The 23,944-nt window shown below is 41.6% G+C and overlaps 1 protein-coding gene across 1 annotated transcript; it reads right to left on the bottom strand.

Moving 5' to 3' along the window:
* Positions 1 to 4: 4 nt before the first annotated feature.
* On the bottom strand, positions 5 to 22,864 carry ETFDH (electron transfer flavoprotein dehydrogenase). Its single transcript, XM_054989610.1, has 13 exons — positions 22,557 to 22,864; positions 18,837 to 18,983; positions 17,620 to 17,849; positions 17,009 to 17,090; positions 13,258 to 13,376; positions 12,311 to 12,388; positions 11,804 to 11,950; positions 10,711 to 10,851; positions 8,892 to 9,035; positions 4,460 to 4,628; positions 2,413 to 2,595; positions 782 to 1,003; positions 5 to 586 (listed from the first exon to the last, which is right to left on the bottom strand). Exons 1-13 carry the CDS (start codon positions 22,588 to 22,590, stop codon positions 423 to 425), a joined length of 1,860 nt encoding a protein of 619 aa, XP_054845585.1. The 5' UTR covers positions 22,591 to 22,864; the 3' UTR covers positions 5 to 422.
* Between the last annotated feature and the right edge of the window lie 1,080 nt (positions 22,865 to 23,944).

The raw sequence follows: 23,944 nt of genomic DNA, 5'->3' as shown, positions 1-23,944 counted from the left end.
ATTCTTTATTATTAAACAAAACCATGTGCTCCTGCCTCTATTCCCTTATTTAATGCAAAGTATCTTTAAGATCAAATTCATCGCAGTTATTCATAGCATCAGTGGTTACAGAGCATTTAGAGGTACCCTTCCATATGCTTGAATATAGGCTTCATTATTAGTATTCAAGTCTTGAATTATTAGGTAAATCAGATGAAAGTATATTCAAATGCTTTCTACTCCCCGGGCCTTTTTTTTTGGTACAGTGCAAAGGTGTGTTCAAGGCAAGGATTATCTTGTATTTATTACAGAGGTGCAGCCTTCAGTAGGATGTGGGCCTCCTACAGAACCCTTCAGACCACTGGTGGCATCTCTTCTGAGGATAACAAAACCAAAGTTTGCAGTCTCTCTTAGGAAAGTTTTTCAGTCAGTTTTGATCAGAGCTACATTCCATTATAAGCGGGTCCTCCTCCCCCTTCAGGTACAACCCAGTTAATATTTTGGCTTGGATCTTTGATATCACACGTCTTGCAGTGGACACAGTTCTGAGCATTTATCTGTAATCGTAGCCCTTCTCCCGTTTCCACAGGAACGTATTCATAGACTCCTGCAAAAACAGAAAAATGATTTCACTACAAATGCAGCAGAAATTTGAAAACACAGAACTCAGTCATAAAAACCATCTTGTTTGAAACAAGTATTTGTGGGATGCAGAAGTTACTTTTAGGAGTAGCTATTTAGCTACTGCTGTTCCATACTCAAAATAGCAAAAAAAAAGCGGGGGGGGGGGAGTCCTAGATACCTGCAGGGCAGAATCGTTGCTCAGGTCCATCGTATATAGCTAGGTTTTTGTTGACAGGAACACTATCGTCTTTCAGCGTCAAATGTGCTGGTTGGTCATGTTCATGATTAGTACCACTAAGAGCCACTGACGAGAGCAAGTCAAAACTTAATTTTCCATCAGGTTTGGGGTATTCAATAGGTGTGCAGTCTTTGGCTGGCTTTAGCTGTACTGCATCCGACCCTAAAATAAGGAAATTAACGATGTAAGAGGAACAGATAGTATAAAGAAAACAAATACTGCTTACTCTCTATAAAAAATATATGAATTCCGTCAACTACGCTATCCTGACAGAAATAACCCCTTCACCCATTTTGAAAGAAGCAACATTTTGCCGAAACGCCTTCATTGTAGCAACAGGCTATTCCACACGTCAGAGAAGGGGAAAAAAGTCATTCAAACAGTCCGAATTCAATAATTCACACAAGTCTCCTCAGAGGTAAAAATAATAAATCTTTTAGTAGCTATCTAGGACTTGCAGAGAAATTTTTTTTTTGCCTTAGGTGGCATCTAATAAAAAAAAAAATGAAAATCAAGCCTCATTTTGTCCCACATAACACAAGCTCAGTGTTGTGGCTGAGTGTGTGGAACTACTGATGGAATCTCAACTGTCTCTGCCTACATAAGAAACAACTCAGAATTGTGAGAGCTCACAGAAATGGTTGGCTGCTACCGTCTGACAAAGACAGCAGTATTGGGTGTCATTAGAAAGGTGACGGAAAAAATATAAAATGCCATGATATTTTGCAAGTACATGGTATACACTGCAGTCACTATTTCTGTTGCTCTATTTCTGAAATGATATTGTAGGCCTGGAAAAAAGTGGTAGGGAAAAGGATTACCAAAAAATCTATCAAAAGGCGCGAGAGCACCTTCCATAAGAGTAAAGTTAAAGCATCGGTGCCGACAACTAAGGTGGAATATGATAAAAGGTTTACAGAATTAGTAGTAGTATGGAACCAGTAGCAGGATCCTACAGAGAACTAGTTACAGGCAAGGCCATCATCTTCACGTGCTTGTGACATGCATCTGGCCAGCTGCTGAAAACACGAAGGGCCATTTCAGAATTCAATCTTACCAGAAAGGCAGTTTTCATGTTCTCTTTGTCAGATGCATCTGGCGGGGAGAGCTGTGGTTATCGAAGGCTTATACTACATAGGAATTGGATGGTCTAGCTATTTTACTGCTGCAAACTAACAGGGCAAACTCCCTTGAAGCCTCACTCAAGCCAACTGACCCCAAAAGGACACCAAAAGGAGATGTTTACATTTACTAGCAAAGGAATGTTTTGATTGCACCCTCCCTCTCTCCCCCCCTAACCGCATCTTCTCTCTCCTCCCTTCCTCTTCTACATTTGACCAGTTTCTGTACCATGCATCTGACGAAGAGAACTTGATTCTCGAAAGCTTATGCTACAATAAAATTGGTTAGTCTTAAAGGTGCTACTGGACTCTCTTTGATTCATGTTCTCAGTTACTTCTGTTCAGTATTTCAGCTAAAATATTTCTGAGTTGATGTTATTTAAGAATAAGAATGAAAGCTAACAACAAATATTAAGCTACGAAGTATATGTTGCTAGTCAAGAAACTGACCTGGGTGTTTTAGTGTCCAAGGCTCCATTCCTCTTAGTATCCAATAAAATATGCCAGTGTAAATCATTCCTCCATACACTCCCAGGACTCCATGGCACGAAGGACGGATGTTCCTAACTGCATAGAGTTCTTTCCATATCCATGACTTTTTCAAATTGTCTTCGTAGTCAGGCACATTAAGCCCTGGGAATAAAGTTGTTAAATGTCAAACTTAAAATCAGCAAGCTACCATCTTTCTGTTTCATGAAGATCGATAGCTAACCAATTAAAATACATCCCACGTTCTCAACATTGCTGCTTCCAACAATACTTATTTAAAAAAATAAAACAATTGTTGCTGATACCAGATCAGCAGTAAATAATGCCAACAGCATGTGATCTTAGACCTATGATAAAATCAACACTGAAAACTCAGGATTCCAGCCAATGACTCCCTTCTTACTCTCCGCTGAACAGAAAAGGAGTCTTAAAAATTCAGCAAAAGGCATGGCAAAGTAAAAATATTTACAACATGTGCCTCAAGCTTAACAGATTGCCATGGCTGATGCACCACAACAGAGAAGGCCTGGCCTCTGGTGTTCACCCACTCTTAATTCAGAACAAGGCCTCTGAAGATGATCTTAGCTGACAACCAAGCTTATATGGGATAAAAGCAATCATTTAGATACCCTGATCTCAGGTCACTTAACAACAGCTAGGCTTTCTATACTAGGAGATTCTTATACTGTACCAATTAAGTGTTTCAAATGAGAGGTTAAAGGAGGAATTGCATTTGAACTAGTGCAAGAATGGATAATGGAGAAGGTGAGTGGAACACACAACACAGAAATACATTCAATATTGTATACCCTGTTGTTTTGTTCGGTCTCTACTCTTGAGAGAAGTATGACTTAAAATTATGCTTGAATATAAGAAATGTGTGTTATCAATTGCTATGACTTTTTTAAAAAGAAAAGATATAATTCTTTCCACTGCAATTCCTGTAAAAGGTTTAAGATAAAACTTTTTATCTCCCAATTTGTGTTTATCTTAAGTCCAAAGACAAAAGTTAGCTTAAAACAGGGGTGGCCAAACTGTGGCTTGGGAGCCACATTCGTCTCTTCTATTGTGCGGTTCCCAGAGGTCTCTTGAGTATCGCTGTGGCCATACATTTTCTTTTAGTCTAGTTAATTTCCCTCCCTCCCCTCCCCTTTCTCCTTTCTTTCCATGTCTTTCCCTCCCTTTTCCTTTTTTCCATCCTTTCTTTCCATGTCTTTCACATTTTCAATAAAAAACTCAGGGTTGCCAGGTCTGACTCAGAAAATATCTGGGGATTTGAGGATGAAGCCTAGCAAGGATGTGATGTCACTTCCAAGTCAAAGGTCAGGTGATGACTCTTCTCAAGCTCCACCCCTACCAATGATGTCACTTTCAGCATACTGCACCAACCCCCCACCCCTTCCTGTGATGTCACTTTCAGGACATCCCCAAATCCACCTCATCCGAAGTCACTTCAATGTATCATGTCTTGCAGCTCTCAAACATCTGACGTTTATTCTATGTGGCTCTTACATTAAGTAAGTTTGGCCGCCCCTGGTTTAAAATAATCCTTACTCTAGCTAAGGATAGGGTTTGTATCTAGCTACATTAAATGGTTGATCATTTAATTTCATAATTCTGTATAATACAGTGATGTAATATTCTTAATTTTAAATATTTTAAACATTTACTATTATTAATTTGAATAATTTTAAATAAAAATAAGGATATTATCAATCCCCAAACTCTTGGTGGGGGGGGGGGGGAAACAAATTTGTAAATAAAACTATTTTCAACACACATGTAAAACATCTCCGTATACCCTATAACATTATTTGACCTTGAAGGTACCTCTTCTAGAGCACAATGTACTGACAGAATCAAAAGCATTCCGAATTCTTCAACTGTTACTTTATGCCTCAAATATGTATTAGTCTGTAATGCAGCAATGAGGTTTAAGGTAGTAGCTTTAAAGAGCTCGGTAACATTGTGGTTAAAATTTACAGACATAAGACAGTCAAAATCTTACCTATAGTTTTTGATTGGAGATTTTCATTAGTTAGTTGGCTGAAAATGGCTTCAGAGGCCACCATGCCACTTTTCATTGCCGTGTGTGTACCTTTAATCTTAGGAACATTCATGAAACCTGGACTGCATCCAATAAGGACTCCACCAGGGAAGGTGAGTTTGGGTATGGACTGAAGAGACAAGTGACATTGATGCTAAGCTTGTTGCAAACACATGCTGTGTAATAAAGTTTATTTTATTGCATGGACTGACATCATCTAATTTTAATATTTAAACACAAATATATTTTAAGTGGATAAGTGTCCAAATATTGAGTAGAAAATAGCAATGCTCATATTATAACACTTATACTGGCATGCTAAGCAGAAGCCAACTCTAGAGAGTTTTTCAATCAAATACCTGTGCAAAAGCAGAACTACCTGATTATTAACGTACTGTTTATTTGACTTCTTAACATTCTTCCTAATGTATTAGATCTATACAGTGACACACATCCCCTCACTAAAAAAATCATTTCTCTTGGTCTTCTACACCTCCAGCATTATTTCCATTCTCCATTTCATATCTAGTGTGATGCTATCAGGGCCGGCGCGCCCATGGAGGCCAGGTAGGCGGTGGCCTCGGGCGCGAGGGCACTGGAGGGGCGCCGGAGGACGTGTCGGGGGCGGAGGCGCGTGCAGCGAAGCTGGCATGACTGGGCTGCAGCTATGGCTGCAGCCAGCCAGCCCTGTGCTGCCGCCACCGCCGCCACCACACGCCCCAGCCGGGTGCAGCCTCCGTGCACCGCCCCAGCAGCGGCTTGCGGCTTCCGCGCCCAGCTGGGGCGCGTGGCGGCGGCGGCACGGAGCTGGCTGGCTGCAGCGGTTGCAGCCAGCCATGGTAGCTCCGCTGCGTGCTCCTCCACCCCCACACGCCCCGGCCGGTCGCAGAAGCTGCAAGCCGCTTCTGGGGCGGCGCGCAGAGCAGCCTCCGCATGCTGCCCCAGCAGCGGCTCGCGGCTGCTGCACCCAGCTGGGGCGTGTGGCGGCGGCAGTGGCATGGGGCTGGCTTGTGCGTTCCTCCGCTTCCACACTCCCTGGCTGGGTGCAGAAGCTGCAAGCCGCTGCTGGGGCGGCACGCGGAGCAGCCTCTGTGTGCCGCCCCAGCAGCAGCTCTGCTGCAGCCAGCCATGCCAGCTCTGCTGCACGCTCCCCCGCCCCCACACGCCCCAACCAGGTGCAGAAGCTGCGAGCAGCTGCTGGGGTGGCGTGCGGAGCACGGAGAAGCTTCCACGCGCCGCCCCATCCATCTTGCGCTGCGTGATGACGTGATGTCATCACACAGTTAGAGGCAGGCACCAGAAACTCTGCCGCCGGCCCTGGATGCTATAAGGAACCAACAGGGACTTGCACTTCCACTAGAATTACAAATAGGAAATTCATTTGTATAGGCCACACAAGACATTCTAAAAAATCAAGACATTTGTATACCTCCCCTCAGAGTTTTCCTCGCACCCTAAAGTTTCAGAAACACCACTGTAAAATGATTCAATCCAGGCAAACTGCATTAAAAGGAATTAAAAGTTCAACATATATGAGGATTGGAAATACAGAAACAAAAAAGCTAACATTCGTGGTTCTCAAACTATGATTTGAGGTATGATAAATAAAATAAATTTTTGAAGTAGGATCTGCTTCTAAGCTTACTGTACTTTCTGGGACCCATTTTAAATTCTTCCCCCCTTCTCAGAACCCACTTGCAAAGCAACTCCATGATACTTTCCCCCTCCTCAACATTAAATGTAGAAGTCTCACATAAGTTAATAATGAACACATTTATTTTTCAAGTTTAGCATTTATAAATATATTGTATAACTGAGTAACAGGCAGTATTTCACAGTCTTTTTTAATTATGAGAAGTGACTTTGCCATCAAGCCTTATTTTCAAATTTCTGCAATCCTACTATTGTATTCTTTATTGAATGCCCAATTGTTGATTGTATTGGCCTACACTGTAGTCCACCTTGAGTCTCAGTGAGAAAGGCAGACTATAAAAAGTATAAATAAATAAAGCCTGCCCAAACTGTTCCTTCTTTGTTCACCTTGTTCCTTCTTCTGTCTTTGCAATCCACCTACTGGGGAATTTTGACTCTCTTTTTGGTGCCAACTCACACTTTGAGAACTAATGGCTTTACGTCTTAAAGTGAAGATAAACAGACTCTTATGCTATCCAGCCTGCCAGCTAAGATCCTCTTTACAAGCTCCAATCTCTTCCTGCAGACGTGAGAGAGGTAGTAAACAAGACATTTCGGTGGTGCCATCTTGCCTGTGGAATGCCCTTCCTCTTGAGGCTTGCCTGGCACTTACACTACTTTCTTTTAGGCACCAGGACAAAATGTTTGTTTACTCAGGCTTTTACGTAAGGGGCTAATTTTTTAGTTCTATACTCTGCACTTTGCCTGAGAAATACTTAAGCCCCATTTTAAGCTGCTCCATTTTTTATACTCTGGCTGTATTTTTAAGTGCTGGGATTTGATAACTTTTATAATTTTATGTTTTTATTATATTTTATTTTGTAGGTTTAAAAAGGTGAGTTTCTAAATAAATCCATAAAAGGTTCTCAAAGTTCTATTTTAATCTATGACTGATTTCCATTCAAGGACGCTATTGTACATACCAACCTCTCCACAAATATGAAACAAGTACTCATAATATCCAAGGAACAGAGACTTTATATATATAGTATTCTTTGACAGCTAGCAGAATTCAGGAGCACCATCTAGTCTTAGTAGCCAGACCCTCCCTCTCATGGAAAGGGTAGTTTATGAATATGGTCAGGGCTTTATTTCAGCAGGAACGTGGTGGAACGGATTTCCAGCACCTCTTGAAAATGGTCACATGGCCAGTGTCCCCGCCCCCTGATCTTCAGACAGAGGGGAGTTTAGATTGCCCTCCGCACCAGCCAGTGTCACAGAGGGCAATTTAAACTCCCCTCTGTCTGGAGATCGGGGGCAGGCCCACCGGCTATATGACCACTTTCACCAAGGGCGATTTAAACTTTAAAAAACTCCACCCCTTGTTCAAGCTGACCCAAAGTGATATCATTGTGCGGTCCTGAGTTCCACCACCTCTTTTCCCAGAAAAAAAGCCCTGAATATGGTAATATCATAAACCCCTTCTCCTCATGTGTCCTGAACATAAGACATGCTGCCTGGCTAGGCAGAACAATTCCCAACCCAGCTGGAGTTGGTAAATTACTGGAATGTGAGTCATGAGGTACGACTGGCTAGCTGCCTCACACTCAGGAGATGTGCAAAGACTTAAGACAAAAGAGATCTCCCAGGAGTTCCTAAATTGATCTCATCCACGTCCTTCCGATCTTCCCCCTCCCTCCTTCCTAATCAGAGTTATTCAGGGATCTGATAACTCTTCCATTCTGCTAATCACAGGTCATCAGTCACTTTTTTTTAACCTATAATTCCGCCCAGATTATGTTCCATCAAGCCCTTCCCAATTTATTGCCTCACCTTTGCAGACATCCATTAAGCTATTGCTCTTGGGGAAGAAGATGCAATCCTGCTCCAGGGTACGCTTCACAGTATAATTGGGCTTCCCGCCATCATAGCCATGTGTGTGTTCTGGGATCCTATGCACACTCAGACGTGTGTCTGAGCCTTCTTCCTCTTGCCGTGAAGCGCTGCAAGCTGCTACGCTCTACAGACATCCTCTATCTCCTAGACTGGTAAATATTGTCTGACCCCTGAATCTCTCTCCCTCTTCCTCCCTATTTTCTTAGTTAGCTCTGTGAGCATGCTGTGCATTTGCTTTTTACTGCCCCTTAATAAAAACTATTCCTACTGAATACCTGTCTATTAGTCCTCTAAGGGAACAATCCTGGTATACATTGGTGGAGATCCTGCTATTTACCCCATCTCGCTGTGTCTCCTTGTATGCTAATTCCCCCAACTCACAAGGCGACCCCTCCATTTGGGTAACACTATGTAATATCTGAAATAGGAAGAAAACCTAGTATCTATCAATTAGATGTAAAACAATATTATGATTTCAGAACATTCTTATGCTAATCTTCCGTGAAGATGCTTCTGACAGATTCAGCAAGGCAACAGATAAACATTAGAGAGATTTGTCCCATTAAAGAATTCAGTATAATTAGTGCAGTACTTGGAGAGCATAGGCAGAAGCCCTGCAGACTTTATAATGCAAACTTCCACTAGGTTTACATTTTCATGTAATTGCAATATACCTAGAATTACAACCAAACTACTTCTTTATGAAAACATGTATAGTTCTGCCGCAAAATATGAGCCCAGGACAGATCCTGTTAATTTCACTTCCTATATTGTCTTGCAATGTGATTTTTCTTGGTACTGTTCATTTTATGGTTTGTTTGTTGAACTAAAGAGTCCAGTAAATAACATGTTACTAAATTTTTACCTGGAAACCACCTTCGTTAAGAGCTCGGGCACCATAAGCAATCCTCTTCCCACCTTCTAAAGTAGGCTGCACACTGGGATGGTGTTTCCACCTTTGGAATTCCTTAAATGGGCTCAGGAAAGGATTTTGATAATCCAAGCCAACCTATAAAACATAAACGTATAAACACAATATTTAAAAAAAACCTTCCACCCCCAACAAAAATAGTATCCATTCATCTAGGATACAGCACTTCAAAAATATTGCATGTTATGCTTACAAGACAGAATATCAACACATTCTTTGCCCTATTCTGCTTGTTACTTTTCACAACGCTCATGCAGCCCGTTAATAAGCAATCCATACAACATAGTGAAGGATGATACTCTGAGCTGCAACGGCCCCATGAATCCAGTTCTTATGGTCCACATATCAGTTTTTGTCATCATATGCAAAAAATGTCATTTGTATGCAGAAAAGGGCAAATCTTTATGCACTCATCGTAACTTCCTTAAAACTTACTGCAGTGTTCCTATATTATTTAGAATAGGCCAGCCTATTCTCTGATTTTTTGCCCAAGAACAATCTGCAAACAAACAGGATCACAGGGAAATAAGGCAGCTTGGTGTGGAAGGCCAGCAGCTTACAGGTCTGCTGGCAATAGCATCAGGCTGGGAAGAAACAAAGACTTAGCAGGACTGATGTCTACCTATTAAGGAAAATGGATTAAAGGATCTAAAAAGTTACCAACAGCTGGTGCCAAGCAAACATCACTTAGAAAAGTATTACCACATTTAACAAATAAACTAGTTCTATTAACTTCATACAGCAAACTTAGAGGCCTGCAGCCAACGTTTTGGCAAAGAATTCCAATGCGCACAGCCCATCCCCACTTAGCTACCCACTCTGCAAACCATGCAAATAAATCTCTCCCCACCCCCACCAGTCATCCATCTGTTCCTGTCTGGCACATCTCATTCTGTCTCTCTCTGACTCCCCCTCCCTGCTGTATGAGCCTTTTGTGAAGGATTCATTGCCACAATCACAGTGCAATATAATCTTAAATGATGCATAAAAGAGCCTGTAAACATATCAAACAGGTGCAGAAGCTGCTTCAGAACAAGAACATGACTCTCACAGAACATGGTGTTTTTTCTGCAAAGGTACAGCACAATAATTGCGTATTAAGAGGTTTCCAGCACAAGAACAAGCAGAAGGGCTGTCCCTGTAACAGCAAGAAGGACTCCCTCCCCCTGGGCAAATTTACTCAAAGCTTTGGAAGAAGGCACATTTTGGGTTGGAATTCCAACAAAGCTTTTGACCTTAAGAGCACAAGTTCAAAACATCCATGGCAACTCTCTAATAAATAGGCACATCGTCGTCGTCATAGATCAAAATGTTAACTGGGAAAGCATCCTGGGCCCAATTTGCTTCGGAGCTCAGCCCTGCTGCTGCTTGTTTTCACTACCAGCGTGCAGCCTACAAGAGTGCAAAGTGCACTTCTGCATTCACGCCTCGTACATTTCTTCTGATACAGAATCACCACCACATCCATCAGCGATTAAGCTGTGACAATATCTGCCCGAAGCATTACAAAAAGCAGACACCACTAGACTCCTTATTCAAGCAGCATTAAGATTGCCAAATACTATTAACTAGAACAAATGCTGAGCATTTGAAATTGAGGCAAATTTGTTTCTGCCTTACGGACACTTTCTACATTGATATATTGGTGTATCATTTTTTTCATTTTGCTCACAAATGCGTATTTCTTATTAATGCCTGTAATGAAGAGAAAATGTTCCAAAGTACAGTTTCACAGTAAATATGCAACACTTACCACGAATCCTAGAGCTACTAAAGGTTCACCTTCGTTTAAATGATAAAGAAATGACCCTCCATATGTATGTCTGTCCAAAGGCCAGCCAACTGTGTGCTCTACTCTTCCTGGTTTCCATTTCTTTTCATCAATAAGCCACAGCTGGAAGACAGAAATCCCACAGATAACTGTTCAGCGCAGTTCAGCTTCCTCAAAATTTAAACCAAAATCACAATCCTACATGTACTTTTCCATTCTACAGAATAAGATTCAATACCGAAAACCAGAAAGTGCTACCAAAAGTGGTTTGCGCTGTATTAAGGTTCAATTAAAAGGTTTTTCATTCTTGAAAATTTCATAGCAACACTATGATTTATCTGTTACTTATTAATAACTTACTAGACTACCAAATAATGCCACACTAGTTGCACATGGATTATTGGCAGCAGAAGAAGCAAGTTCTTTTTGGACAACCACAAATACTTTGCAGTATATTCATTGGTTAATTTGAACTGGAGAAAATGTCTGTGACTTATGACCTAGATCACACACATACATATATTTGGAAACAATAAATTTTAAGACAATTTTAGCCATCATTACTATATAGAGGACAACCTAACCTACTCAGTGAAATAAAACAACCCATAATAATACAGCGATGGGGCCTACAGTCAGCCCTGTAATACCTGGAATATCTTTCCAACTTGGCTGTGCCTTGGTTCTCCCTTTATTCAGGGATACAGTCAATTATTCTTAAGGCTAAAGATTCACCTTAAAGAGAAACATTGGGACACTTCAACTGGACATTTATCTTCAAGCCCACATTATTTGACATTATAAAAAAAACAAACTGCACGGTGGTTGTTTTCTTAAACACAGAAGAATGAATGCTGCTTCTGGTTGGGATGTGGCGACCTCAGTCAATCAATGCTATTAACAATTATGTTCAAAATGATATGACTGCAGAAACAAAACTCAACCAGTTCTACTTTTAAAGACATTATCAGGGAGCTACATTGTAAGTGACAGTACAGCTAGAGAGAAGTCTTTACATACAGGCAACATACCTATAATACAGGTTTCACAGATTAAAAGAGAAATATAGCAATACCTCCTTAAGGCCAATGCCATAAGTCTGGGGCTGGCAGTTCTCCCTCAAGTTGTATGTGTTGTACAACTGCTTTGCAAGATGACCATGACAACCTTCAGCAAATATTGTGATTTTGGCATGCAGTTCCAAACCTCTTTCAAAAGTTGCCTACAACAGAAGAAAATCATATGCCCCTTGTCACACAGGTAATATGAAGTTTGTTTGGGAACCCACAATCCAATGTGATGCTCAACAATTGTTGACTTGCATTCTTCGTGTAGTAAATGGGTTTGCTGCATGCACACCGGTGTTTGCAAGTGATAAAGTAAGAAGGAGATATGTGCATGCGCTCTATTGTAGTTGTTGATTGCTAGCCACTTTGTACATTTACTAGAATGGTGGAACAGAAATCTTTTAAATATATACACTCTCCCGGGCCCTGGAAAGAAGAACAGCATTGGTCAATGGTTCCTTTGTCTATATACATTTTTAAAGAGCTACTAGATTGAAAACGAAATCAGCAGTTACCTTAGGTGCCCCATCCTTCTGGATGCCAACGTCATTTGTGGCGATCCCTTTCACACTGCCATCTTCGTGGAAAAGAACCTACAGAAATATCAAAAATATCTACTATTTCAACATATTTATTAGGTTCTGCCCGTGTAATTTTATCTTTTGTACAGTACATATATATAATTATTGCTATTTGTATTTTTACTTTGGTATTTGCCTGAAATAGCCTGCAAACACATGAAGAAAAATCCTAAAGATGCAATTGTACAAACAGTATCAATCATGATTTTAAGTCAATCCCTGATATGAAACCAGTTGTAGATTCATTCCAACAGATTTGCAGTCATTTTAGGTATAATATGGATTTTATAGCATGTTAGGCAAATGTTATACAGTCCCTTGAGGAATACTTTCTCTTTACTGTCTAGTCCAACATCTAAAATAATCTGAACAAACCCTGGTCTCCATGCCTCTGCCTGCAAAGCCAGGAGGCAACCAGAGACAAAGTTTTATCAGCAGCAGCACCTCACTTCCACAGTGCTCCTGCAGCTCCTACTTAACTGTCTTTTAGGTGTCAGGCCAAACCGTTTCTCTTCACCCAGACTTTTAACTGAACAGGTGGTCTACTGCTAACGTAAGGGATGTTTTATGGCTACCACTTTAGGCTGCTGAATTTTATTTTATTTACTTCATTTATAGCTCATCTTTCTGGTTGAGACTTAAAGTGGATTAAAATATTTAAACAACAATTTAATCTGGCGACAAGGACTCCTCTAATAAACAATGTAGCAATGCTATGATTATAAAACTGGAAAACAAACAAAAAAACTCTAAGGGTTTTCTTTTACTTTGTGAAGCACTTTGAGCAAGATTCTGGAGAGACGGCATAAACATTTTCTAAATAACTATGTAGATAAAATATACATGCAGACAAAATTAAGCAGCAATAGTTGTATCATTACCTCTGCTGCCCCATAGCCTGGGTAAATTTCAACACCAAGCGCTTCAGCTTGTTCTCCAAGCCAGCTCACAAAGTGCCCTAGGCGAACGATGTAATTCCCATGATTAGTCATTGGAAGACCTAGTTAAAAGGAAGAAGCACACCACAGTAGATTTTATTAAACACTACACAAAATTTCATTCAGTTTGCACATTCTACTATACTTGTGATTTATACCTTTCACCAACCTTAGAAACAAGTTCACAAACTTTACTACCACACAAAATGTTTTAGTTGCTTGCCTGTTCTACATTAGTCTTTTATACCACACTTAGGACCTGATAGGAGGATTTCAGCAAAAAACAAGCAGGGGTCTTGAGGCACCTTGAAATTAACAACCATTAATCCCCAAATAAACCTATGGAATCTTTTAATCTGCCGAGTCACTTGGAGATTTTTATCCAGGGCAAAAGGCAGGGTAATTGACATTTAGCTGGCAGGCTATCACACACTGGCTTGGCAACTTCAGAAATTCCTGAATGAAGCAGATTGTTTGGCTCCATTTCTAATTTGGTTTCAAGTCTGGTCATGGGATTCAAATAGCCTTGTTCATCCTGATGCACCAGGAGATAGACATGAGGAGTGTGACTCTGTTAATTCACCTGGACCTCTTGGCAGCTTCTGTCATCACAGATCTTGGTATCTTTTTGGACCACCTTTTAGAGATGCAGTGGGAGGCACTGTTCTACAGTGGTTTCAGTCCTACCTTGAAGGTAAGTTTTAGAGTATAGTTCTGGGAAACTGCTGCTCCACTCCTTGGCCTTTGGGGTCCCACGCGGTTCTAGCTTGCTCCCTATGGCTTTCAAAATCTACATAAAGCCGCTGGGAGAGGTCATCCAGAGATCTGGGCTGAGTTGCCAACAATATGCAGATGACACTCAGCTCCATCTTATGCTTCCAGCAGATCCCAAGAAAGCTGTGGAAACCATGAAAATGTGTGAAGGCAGTTTTGTAGGCTAATAGGCTGAAACTTAATCCTGACAAAAGAGAGGTGCTACCGACTGAGGGAAAGGTTTGACCTAGGATTTAAGGATCTCCTGTTCTGGATAAGGTTCACTCCCCGCTCCCCCTGCCAAAGGAGCAGGTTCATAGGTTGGGGGTGCTGCTGGACCCAGGCCTCCTGTTGGATTAACAGATGACAGCGGTGGCCAGCAGTGTCTTTCACCAGTTTTGGCTGGTGAGCAGGCTGGAAAGATCTTACCACTGTGGGTGCACACCACGCCCTGGTAACACCTAGATTATTACAATGCGCTCTGCATGGGACTGCCCTTGAAGACTGTCCAGAAGCCGTATTTGGTACAGAATGCTACAGCTATAATGTTATTTGGAGTGGGTCACAGGGACTGAATTACTCCAGTCTTGTTTCATCTACACTGCCTCCCAATATGCTTCTGGGTTCGACTCAAGCTGCTGCTAGTATTGACCTTTAAAGCCCTACATGGCTCAGAGCCTCATGATCATGGTGCCAGAACTCTGGAACTTCCTCCCCAGGGTGATTCATCTGCCTCCCTCTATTACTGTCTTCTGCCACCAAATGAAGATTATTGTTTTGTTGGGTGAACACTCAATAAATGTTGTTTGGTGAACACCCAATACATGTTGTTATGTGTGTTTATATGTTTTTATTGAATTGTTTAAAATAGAATATATATAATCTATTTTAAATACTGTGTTAATATTTAAGACATTAAAACAGCAGCCCGTACACAGGCTCTCTCTGTGGTGGCCCTATGGAACGGCATGCCTGAGGAGGTCAGGAGAGTTCCCACGCTCCTGGCTTTCCGCAAACAATGCAAAACTGAATTATTCAAAAAGGCCTTTTTCTCAGGTATTGTAGGAAAGGGGTCCCAGAGGTTTCGCGAATGAGTTAGAAACCATTATGTTGACTTACATATTATGATGCTTTAAATATGTATTCTTATATACTACCTGTGTTTTATGTTGTTTAATGTAAGTCCTAAAATTGATTATGTTCTGTTTCAGCAATTCCTCAACCCCATACTGGATCCTTGCTAATACTATGTCTTTGTAAACATATTCATTTACCCCATGACATTGTTTATGGAAATGTTCTTGACACTGTATGGAAATGCTTGCCCTTGTCCTTGCCACTGATTATACTAATCTCACACTATGTAATCCGCCTTGAGTCTCAGTGAGAAAGGCGGAATAACAACAAACAACAACAACATTTTATTTATATACCACCCTTCAGGACAACTTTATGCCCACTCAAAGCAGTTTACAAAGTATGCCATTATTATCCCCACAACAAAACACCCTGTGAGGTGAGTGGGGCTGAGAGCGCTCCAGAGAGCCATGACTAGCCCAAGGTCACCCAACTGGCTTCAAGTGGAGGAGTCGGGAATGAAACTCAGCTCTCCAGATTAGAGTCCCACGCTCTTAACCACTACACCAAACTGGCTCTCAGTTTGGTGTAGTGGTTAAGAGCGCAGGAATAAATGACAAATAAATAAAAATAAATAAAAAGTTTATTTTAATGTTGAAATTTAATGTTTTGATGTTCACTCCCTTGGGGACCTTATTTGGGTGAAAAGGCAGCATAGAATGTTTCCAATAAATAAAATAAATTTGATGCAACATTGTTGGTTACCATAATTCATTTTCTTGAGTGAAAGAACAGGTAACTGGTATTCTTCATGTGGTCATCTTTACAGTCACAGTAAAGACTAAGCAGAATACCATTTCACAACCTCCTAGAGATATGATTTCAAACACCTGCCCACCCTGAGCAGAGGTGTTGCAGAGCAACACCTTCCCCTCCAATTCTTCTCTAGAATGATCCAGCAGGCCAAACACACCTGTTTATGTGACTGCTTAGAGGACCACTCAAAAAGCATCAGTTACAGGTAAGCAACCTGTTCTTCCTCTTTTCTGGTCTCTGTGCAGGCATGCTATGGTCCAGAGATTAGCAAAGTGATCTGATTTGAAGGAAGGAACAAGCAAGAACATGAGAAGACAACATCAAGCACTGCTCTGTTGAAGGCTGTCTCCACTCTTATCCTCACATCTGAGGAATATTGCCTGACAATACGGACAGCTGACACCAGGTAGCTTGCTCTGCATAGTTCTGGAAAAGGTATGACCCTGCTGAAGCCTTTGGATATAGCTATAGCCCTGAGGAAACTGGATGTAACCATAACAGGAAGTGATTTGCATCCAAGTCTGTAACAGTCTAATCACCGGCACCGCTATGACCCAGTGGCTCACATGCTGAGGGGATACACTTTTGTCTTTATTCATACCACCATATCAGACATACACATTTGGGAACTTTCCTGAAGGCACGTCTATTCACATAAATTGCAAGAGTTTAGCAGTCATCTAATTAGTGAGTGCTCTTTCTATATCCAATGAAGAATTGGGAAGCAGGTTGGTAACATGAGCACTTGGCTGTGATGGAACCTAGAGTTTCTCTTGGGTAAGAAAGAGTCTTGGGTAAAAGGAGTTATCTGCTTGGCAGACAGCTTTGCCCTTATAAAACATTAGAAGGAAAGCCCACTCAAACGCACATTACTCCATCTCACTGAGGTGATGGTTACTAGAAATATTTCTAGTACCCTTTTCTCTCCAAAAGGCAAAAGCAGCGAAGTCCATAACATGCCTGCAGAGATGATGACCAAGAAGAATAGCTTGTGTAAGGACATTATACCTAAAGTCATTTGTTTTTTCTTCTTCATCACAAACTGTACCTGGAAGAATGGGAACTGGAATTCTAGAGCTTTTTGTCAATATCCCAAATTTGTCTTCTGTTACTGTAGTATTAAGTGGAGCCTAAGTTTAAAAAAAAGATTTAGTTTATGAACATTGTATTTACTTTTCCAATACATTGAAATTTTCTGACCATTACAGATTCAAACTAATTGGGCACAGACACGCAGTATTCTTATGTTTCACAGGCATGGAAGAAATAAACCACAATGGAAAATTCCAGGGAGATGAACACCTCCAAAAAGGTGAACTGGGACTCAAGCTTTCTCTCCCAGATTCAAGGGTTAAAAGGGTCTATAGAAACATATATAAGGCAGTATAAATTCCCAAAATAGTCTTAACACTACGCTGCAAAGCATTAACAAAGATTTATGACAGAGAAGAGCTGTTTGTCAAAGTCCTCTCTTTTATATTACTTGTATTATTGTACTTTTAATTCCATAGTTTTCAGAGGAAACAGATGCGTAATTAATCCAGAAATTCATTTTCAATTCATTACCATTCTCGCTCGTTACAAAGGCTCCATTAGATTAGGCTATATAGACTAATAAAGTCAAGTTAGAGAGGAAGCACAATAACCAAATAATCTCACCCCTCGCTCTTTCCAGTCTGGGAAAAGTTCCTCCAAGGCACGTGGTTCAAGGCAAGCCCCAGAAAGTATATGTCCACCAATCTGAGCTGCTTTCTCCACCAGGCACACACGGATTTCTTTGCCATGTTCACTAGCTAATTGTTTCAGTCGAATAGCTGCAGAAAGTCCTGCAGGGCCTGCTCCAACTATAACAACGTCTGCTTCTTCTGCAAATCTTTCCATACTGACACCTTTAGCAGAACAGTAACAGGAAATTATGTTTGAGATAAACAACTGCTATCAAAACCAGTAGCCTTTTTTCTGAAGGCCTAATAGGGCAAATAGTATTGTAATGGTCCAAGACAAGGCAAAATCAGTGCTTTTGAACTGTGAGTCATTTAATTTCCCCACTTCAGTTAGTGATGTGACATGGTAGCTAGCACACTGCCAGTATAACCCTAAGGAGAATTACACCCTTCTAAATACCCTAAAGGCAGTAGACTTAGAAGACTGTTAACTCTGGTTAGGACTAAACTGCATGGCACAAAGTAGGCATAAATAGCCCATCTAGCACCTTGGATAGAAAAGAGAAAAACAAGTGCACCAAGTAATCAAAGTAATTAAGTTTTGGCTTAGATGCTCTGAAGAATTTCCACAGACAGAAGGATATGAACTTATAGAGCATACATTTCTTGCCTCCTCCCCCGCCCATCCTGAGACAGCCAGAACACACACACACACCTTGTTCTTGGGGGTCCCCTGTTCCACAGGAACAAGATGTTTTTATTTTGATTGATATGAAAATAATCCCAAATTGTATTATTTAAAGCACTGCTTGGGATCAAGGATATTGATTAAGGCACAGTTCTTAAGGCTACCTATCCAATAATGCACGTCAACTCAGAAACATCAACTTTCTCACAGATTTATCTTTATATTCAGAACCACAATGGCATAGCCTATGACAGATGTATATCTGCAGACTTCATCCATTCCCAATATAGCTAGCCTATCTGCCCAGCCATCTCATACCTGAAGAGGTGAGCTATAGCTCACGAAAGCTCATACCCTATCACAAATTTTGTTATAGGTGCTACTGCACTCTTGCTCTTTTCTACTGATACAGACAGACTAATGCAGCTCCCATCTTGATCTATGTGACTCTCAGTAACCTATTACAAACAAGTAAGTAGCTGGTTATTCTACAAATAAACTGTATGTAAAGATCTGTTAATTACCTTCCCATCGTTTGTCTTTGTCCCGAGGGTGAATGGTATAGTGGGTAGTGATTCGAGGCACAGGGGAAGAAGAAGCCCATCTTGTTACACACAAAGGCGGAAGACCATCTTTTTTTGCTGATTTCAAAGCATTTAGACAATGACGTGCTGTTGCATGGAGACAATATGTTAAGAACGATCCATTATTTTAGCTCAGTAGGTTTGACAGTGAGGGTAAGAGAAGGTCTGTTTCTGTATTAGACAATCTATATGCACAATGCAAAATTCGCATGAACTGCACACAGTTAATACTGGCAGTCTTAGGAAAGTGTAACAGGAACATTAACACTGGCTTCATATCAGTACCAAGTCTTTTTTCTTGTCTCCCATCAGGCACATAAGGCTGTGTCAAAAAGCTGGTCACTGATGAGCATCCCAGCAGCTTTCCCTTCCCTCCAAATATCTGTGGCTGTTCCACACAACATTATTTGCAGCAACAGCCATGATCCAGACAAGTGATCACCACACACCACGTACAACATCCTCCACATCTATCAGCCAAACTGATTTCATGCCAATTCAATAAGAGAGGACTAGGAATAGCATATAGCCCAGGATAGCCTGATTTCATCTGATCTTAGAAGATAAGCAGGGCCAGACCTGGTTAGTACTTGGATGGGAAACCACCAAGGACAAAAAGCAACAAGTGAGCAGAAGCTAAAATGAAAATTAAAAAACCATTATTACTATCTAATCCTCACCACCGAGATGCCTTTATATTGATCTTAAGCAGTAATGGACATCCCACAAGTGTCAGTTTACCAACAGAAAGCCTGCAAATCAGCTGCATTACCTACTTTACATGTAAAAACCACACTTTACACATCATTAAATTACCTACACTATGAGGTATTTTAGGTATTTAAAACCTAAATACCTAAAATATTTTAAATACCCACACTTAGTTATACCTACACTGTGACCCTTGATAGCAAGTTCTACTGAATTCAGGATTGGTTGGCTAGCCAAACTTCATAACAAATTAACAAAATGATGAACGTTGTTTGACAGATGTCTGCCAAACTTAAATCTACAAAAGGAAAATATTCAAAGGCTTGGCACTTGAATAGTCCAAAGACAACACACTACACAAAACCCATCTTTGGTCAACTGACCTCCCACCCAACCCTTGGTCAGTTGATTAATCTAGTATTTAAAGTATTAATTTGTAATAACAACAGTAACAAAGAGAGGATTATCCTAATTGCAGAATTCCAGTCCCTCCTAGAAACTTTACAAGCACATTCTCCTATCAAACAGAGATTTTGTCTCTTTACAATAATCTGTAGCATCTATAGCAGGCCACATCTAAGAATTGACAGAGTCCCCTCCTCCTGAATATAATAGTGCAGTCCTACACAGGCAACACAATCCTAAACAGAGTTATTCCAGTCTAAGCCCATTGAAACTAATGGGCTTCGACGGGAGTAACTCTGTTTAGGATTGCACTGAGAGTTACACATCCTACATCCACTGACACCAATGCACTTAAAACAGCGTAACTCTGCTCAGGTTTCCACTGTAAGTTTTATTTTTAAAAAAAGAACCTCAAGAGCAAGTGCTCCTGAATAAGTCACAAAGTGCTTTTGGGGGGGATTACATTCTTGCTAGTCCTGAAATCCAAAGATGTGCGTGTCACTTTCAACTAGTATACCTAGGATTGAAATGATCCTGTGCTAAGGGCAGATTCTGTCACTGTGGGGAGTGCCAGGCAATCACTCAACTGAGAGAAGTCAGTTTTTATTCTGGCCTTGTTTATCTGCTTTGCACATGGGAGAATAACACACAAAACTAGTCAAATGCACCTAGCAAGTGGTTTTCTCTTATTAAGAAGAGAAGCACTGTATAGCAAAACAGCATGCATGTATTTGCATTCATAGCACAAAGATTTAATAGCTCAAGCATTTGTATGTTACAAACGCAGTTGCCTTTAGCAGATGTGTTACGTGTGTGTATGCTTCATTCCACATATTAATAGCAAACGCGGCTTGCTCAGAACTTTTTCTCTCTATATATTTAATTCTTGCTATTAGCAAAAATAGTATAATTCTATTAAGGCTTGCTAAATGTAGGCTAACTGGAAGCCACTGTTACAGCATAAAAATTGGTCCTGGAGACTGGGTTACTGGAAAAAGTGGATTTTTTTTCTTCCAATGTTGTTCTTACCAGAAGATCTAAAGGGCTGGGAAGAAAGACTGATAATCACCACCACCACCTGGAATGCAAGGAACTGAGTGCCACACATATCTCTTGTTGTCATCACAACAAATGAATTATCTGGGTATAATTAATAATTGTTTTGATTTATTTTGTTGTATGGAAGTTGTTAGTATTGAAATACCGTCTATAAATACTGTATATAGTACTATATAGTACTATAAATACCATAAGCAAGTAAATAAGCATGCCATACTGCCTGTGTTTGACCCTTTACAAGTTATGTCCTAAACACAACCAGTAGTCAGCCACAGGTGGAATGGCTACTTAAGCCAGTGGTACTCACCCCATGGCTTGCAGATAGCCACGTTCACAATTACTATTAACTAAAAGAGCCATATTTACTTCCATCCCTAACATAAGGCCAGAATCTCAGGGAGGCTCTGAGCTGACCTTTTCTTCTGCCAGAAGCAGTTTCAGGGTAGAAACCACCTGTCAACCACAAGGGTGCTGCCTACTTCCCTAAAACATGGAGCAGGTGCCACTGTGGAACAGAGCTCAGAAGGGCCATAGTTAACATATCAAAAAGCCACATGTTGCTCCCAAACCACTGAGTATCATTTCCTTAAACCAAAGACTGATTTTCAGGCCGTTGTGTGGAAGGAAAATGTGGAATGTGGGAGGAATAGAACAAAACAGCCCAACTACAACAAGAGCTCCCTTCTATGTGGCATACTCGGATCCATCTCTCTTATTTTTATTATATATTAAAAGCTGATTCTTTGCTGACAGAGGAGTGCTATTACTACACAGGTATTATTGTCACAGGTATGATATCGTATCCTCAACAGAAGCAGGCGCCTTGAGAGTCTCCATGCCACTAATGTTCTGAGGGCTGTCCCAAACAAACTCTGTTTTGTAAGAGATCTCACAAGCCAACCACCTTTCCCCTAGTTTTACTTCTCACCAGCAGAGGGAGAAGAACCTGGAAAAGGAAATCTGCAGCAGCCTGAAAGAAATGCCTGCTGGGGGCTGGTATTTGGCCCACCCCAATTCCACCTTCTGCCTGAGGCACAGTTTTATTTCCATTTCTTTCCTCTTCAAACCCTTGACCGTTCTTTGCAGGCACTAAGGCCAGAGCCCGTCTTCTTCTCAGTCTTGCCTCAAGAGGCTCCAAACAAACTTTGACAGGTCTTCCTGGACCCCCAGAGAAGGTTTTGCTCAGACAAGGCAAAGTGGTTTGACATCGACCGGGTCCACTATGACTGTGCAATCCACAACACACTTACTCGGGAGCAGGCAATCCAGGAAGGCTAACTTCTGTGAGGAGTGCACCACATCACCTTGACTCGGTGGAGTTGGAAGGGCTGTGGAGACTATGGAGCCCCCGGGGAGGTAAAGCGAGAGCCAAGCGGGCAAAAGCAGGCAAGTTAGGAAAGGAGGCGTGGAGAGGAGACGCGGAGCCAGCGCTTTCTCCTTCCACGGGGAACTTGGCTATCAGTTTGCTCAACAGGCGGACTTTACCTTGACGGGAAACTCGGCAGGCGGGGAAGAGCATTGCTCCGAGGCACAGAAAGCGGAGGGTCCAGCCACGAGCCCGAGGAGGGTCTCCCGTCCCCACAGACCCCCTCCTGCCTCCCCTCACTCGCCGGAGGGGCCTTCTCGCTCGCTCACACGCCTGCGCAGCTCCTTTCCCGTTGCCCCCCTGGCCATTCACACGGAGGGCTCCAGGTCCTTTCCCTTCCCAACCCGCAGCTAGTTCACTCACGCCCACAAAAGTTCGCCTCGGCGTGATGACGGCGCTGCGGTCCCCGCTGGGAAAGGAGCGCGCCTAGACAGCCAGGAGCCCAGCGAAAACTACACTTCCCAGCATGCTCCGGCACACCTTCCTCACTGGCTAGGCACAGCGACGTGTGGGGCGAAGAGCATGTTGGGAAATATAGTCCCTGATTCCGCCAAGGACCAGTGGATTCTCCAAGTCGCGTCCTTTGGGTAGCTTTGTGGTGAAAATCGTATGCGCTTGGCATTGGCGATTACAATGGAAATCAGGACGACCGCGATGGATGGCTAGCTGACAATTGGGGTTGCCAACCTCCAGGTGGGGCCTGGAGATCTCCCGGAATAATCTCCAAGCCACGGAGATCAGTTTCCTCTGTAGAGAAAATGGCTTTTGGGGCGAGGGACATTGTTTGGCATTATACCCAGCTGAGCTCCCTCCTTTCCCCAAACCTTGTAATTGCTGTGTGGAGACTTGTTCGGTTTCTTGCGCCCAGGGTTTCCTGGACGTGGGGAATCCTAGTCCATACAGAAGAAACTCGTAACCAGCTTTGCTTTCTTGCAACATGGATAGTGTTGCACAAGGAGAAGTAAAATGGGTACAGATTAAAACAAGACTACTAATTTAAGTAAAGAAAAATAGCAACAGCACAGCCTGTCATGAGAAACCAAGATGAGCAGCAAAGCAAATAGCACGTCCCGAAGCACAAATTGGCAAATGGGCAGCATCAGTTAAGCGAAACGATTTAAAACAACACAGGAAACGAGCAGAAGACTTTCCCAGCGACCCTCTAGAGTTACACATTGACAAACTGAAATTGAAATTCATAAAAACGAATTTATTCAGGAAAAGAGTTTCATTTTCAATTAGATGCTTTCCGGGCATTAACGATCTGCAGTGATTTGACTGAAGCTATACTTTTTAAAAAACGTATTCATACTTTAGAGATCTTGCCGTATCTGATCTGTGGAATGTTGTGATGCCCAGTGGCTTTTCATTGGACTAGTAGTTAAATTCTAGATCTAGATTTCTTTAAGGAACTATGGGACTCGAATCTTAGTCTTGGACTGCAGATCAATATAGCTAGCTACCCCCCTGAAACTATAGTTAACTTCTGTTTGTTAAACTGCATCCT

The sequence above is a fragment of the Eublepharis macularius genome, chromosome 10 (assembly GCF_028583425.1).
Source record: "Eublepharis macularius isolate TG4126 chromosome 10, MPM_Emac_v1.0, whole genome shotgun sequence".
NCBI classification, from domain to species: Eukaryota; Metazoa; Chordata; class Lepidosauria; order Squamata; family Eublepharidae; genus Eublepharis; species Eublepharis macularius.
Note: the sequence above shows the minus strand (reverse complement) of the source record. Positions and strands in the feature narration are given on the sequence as shown.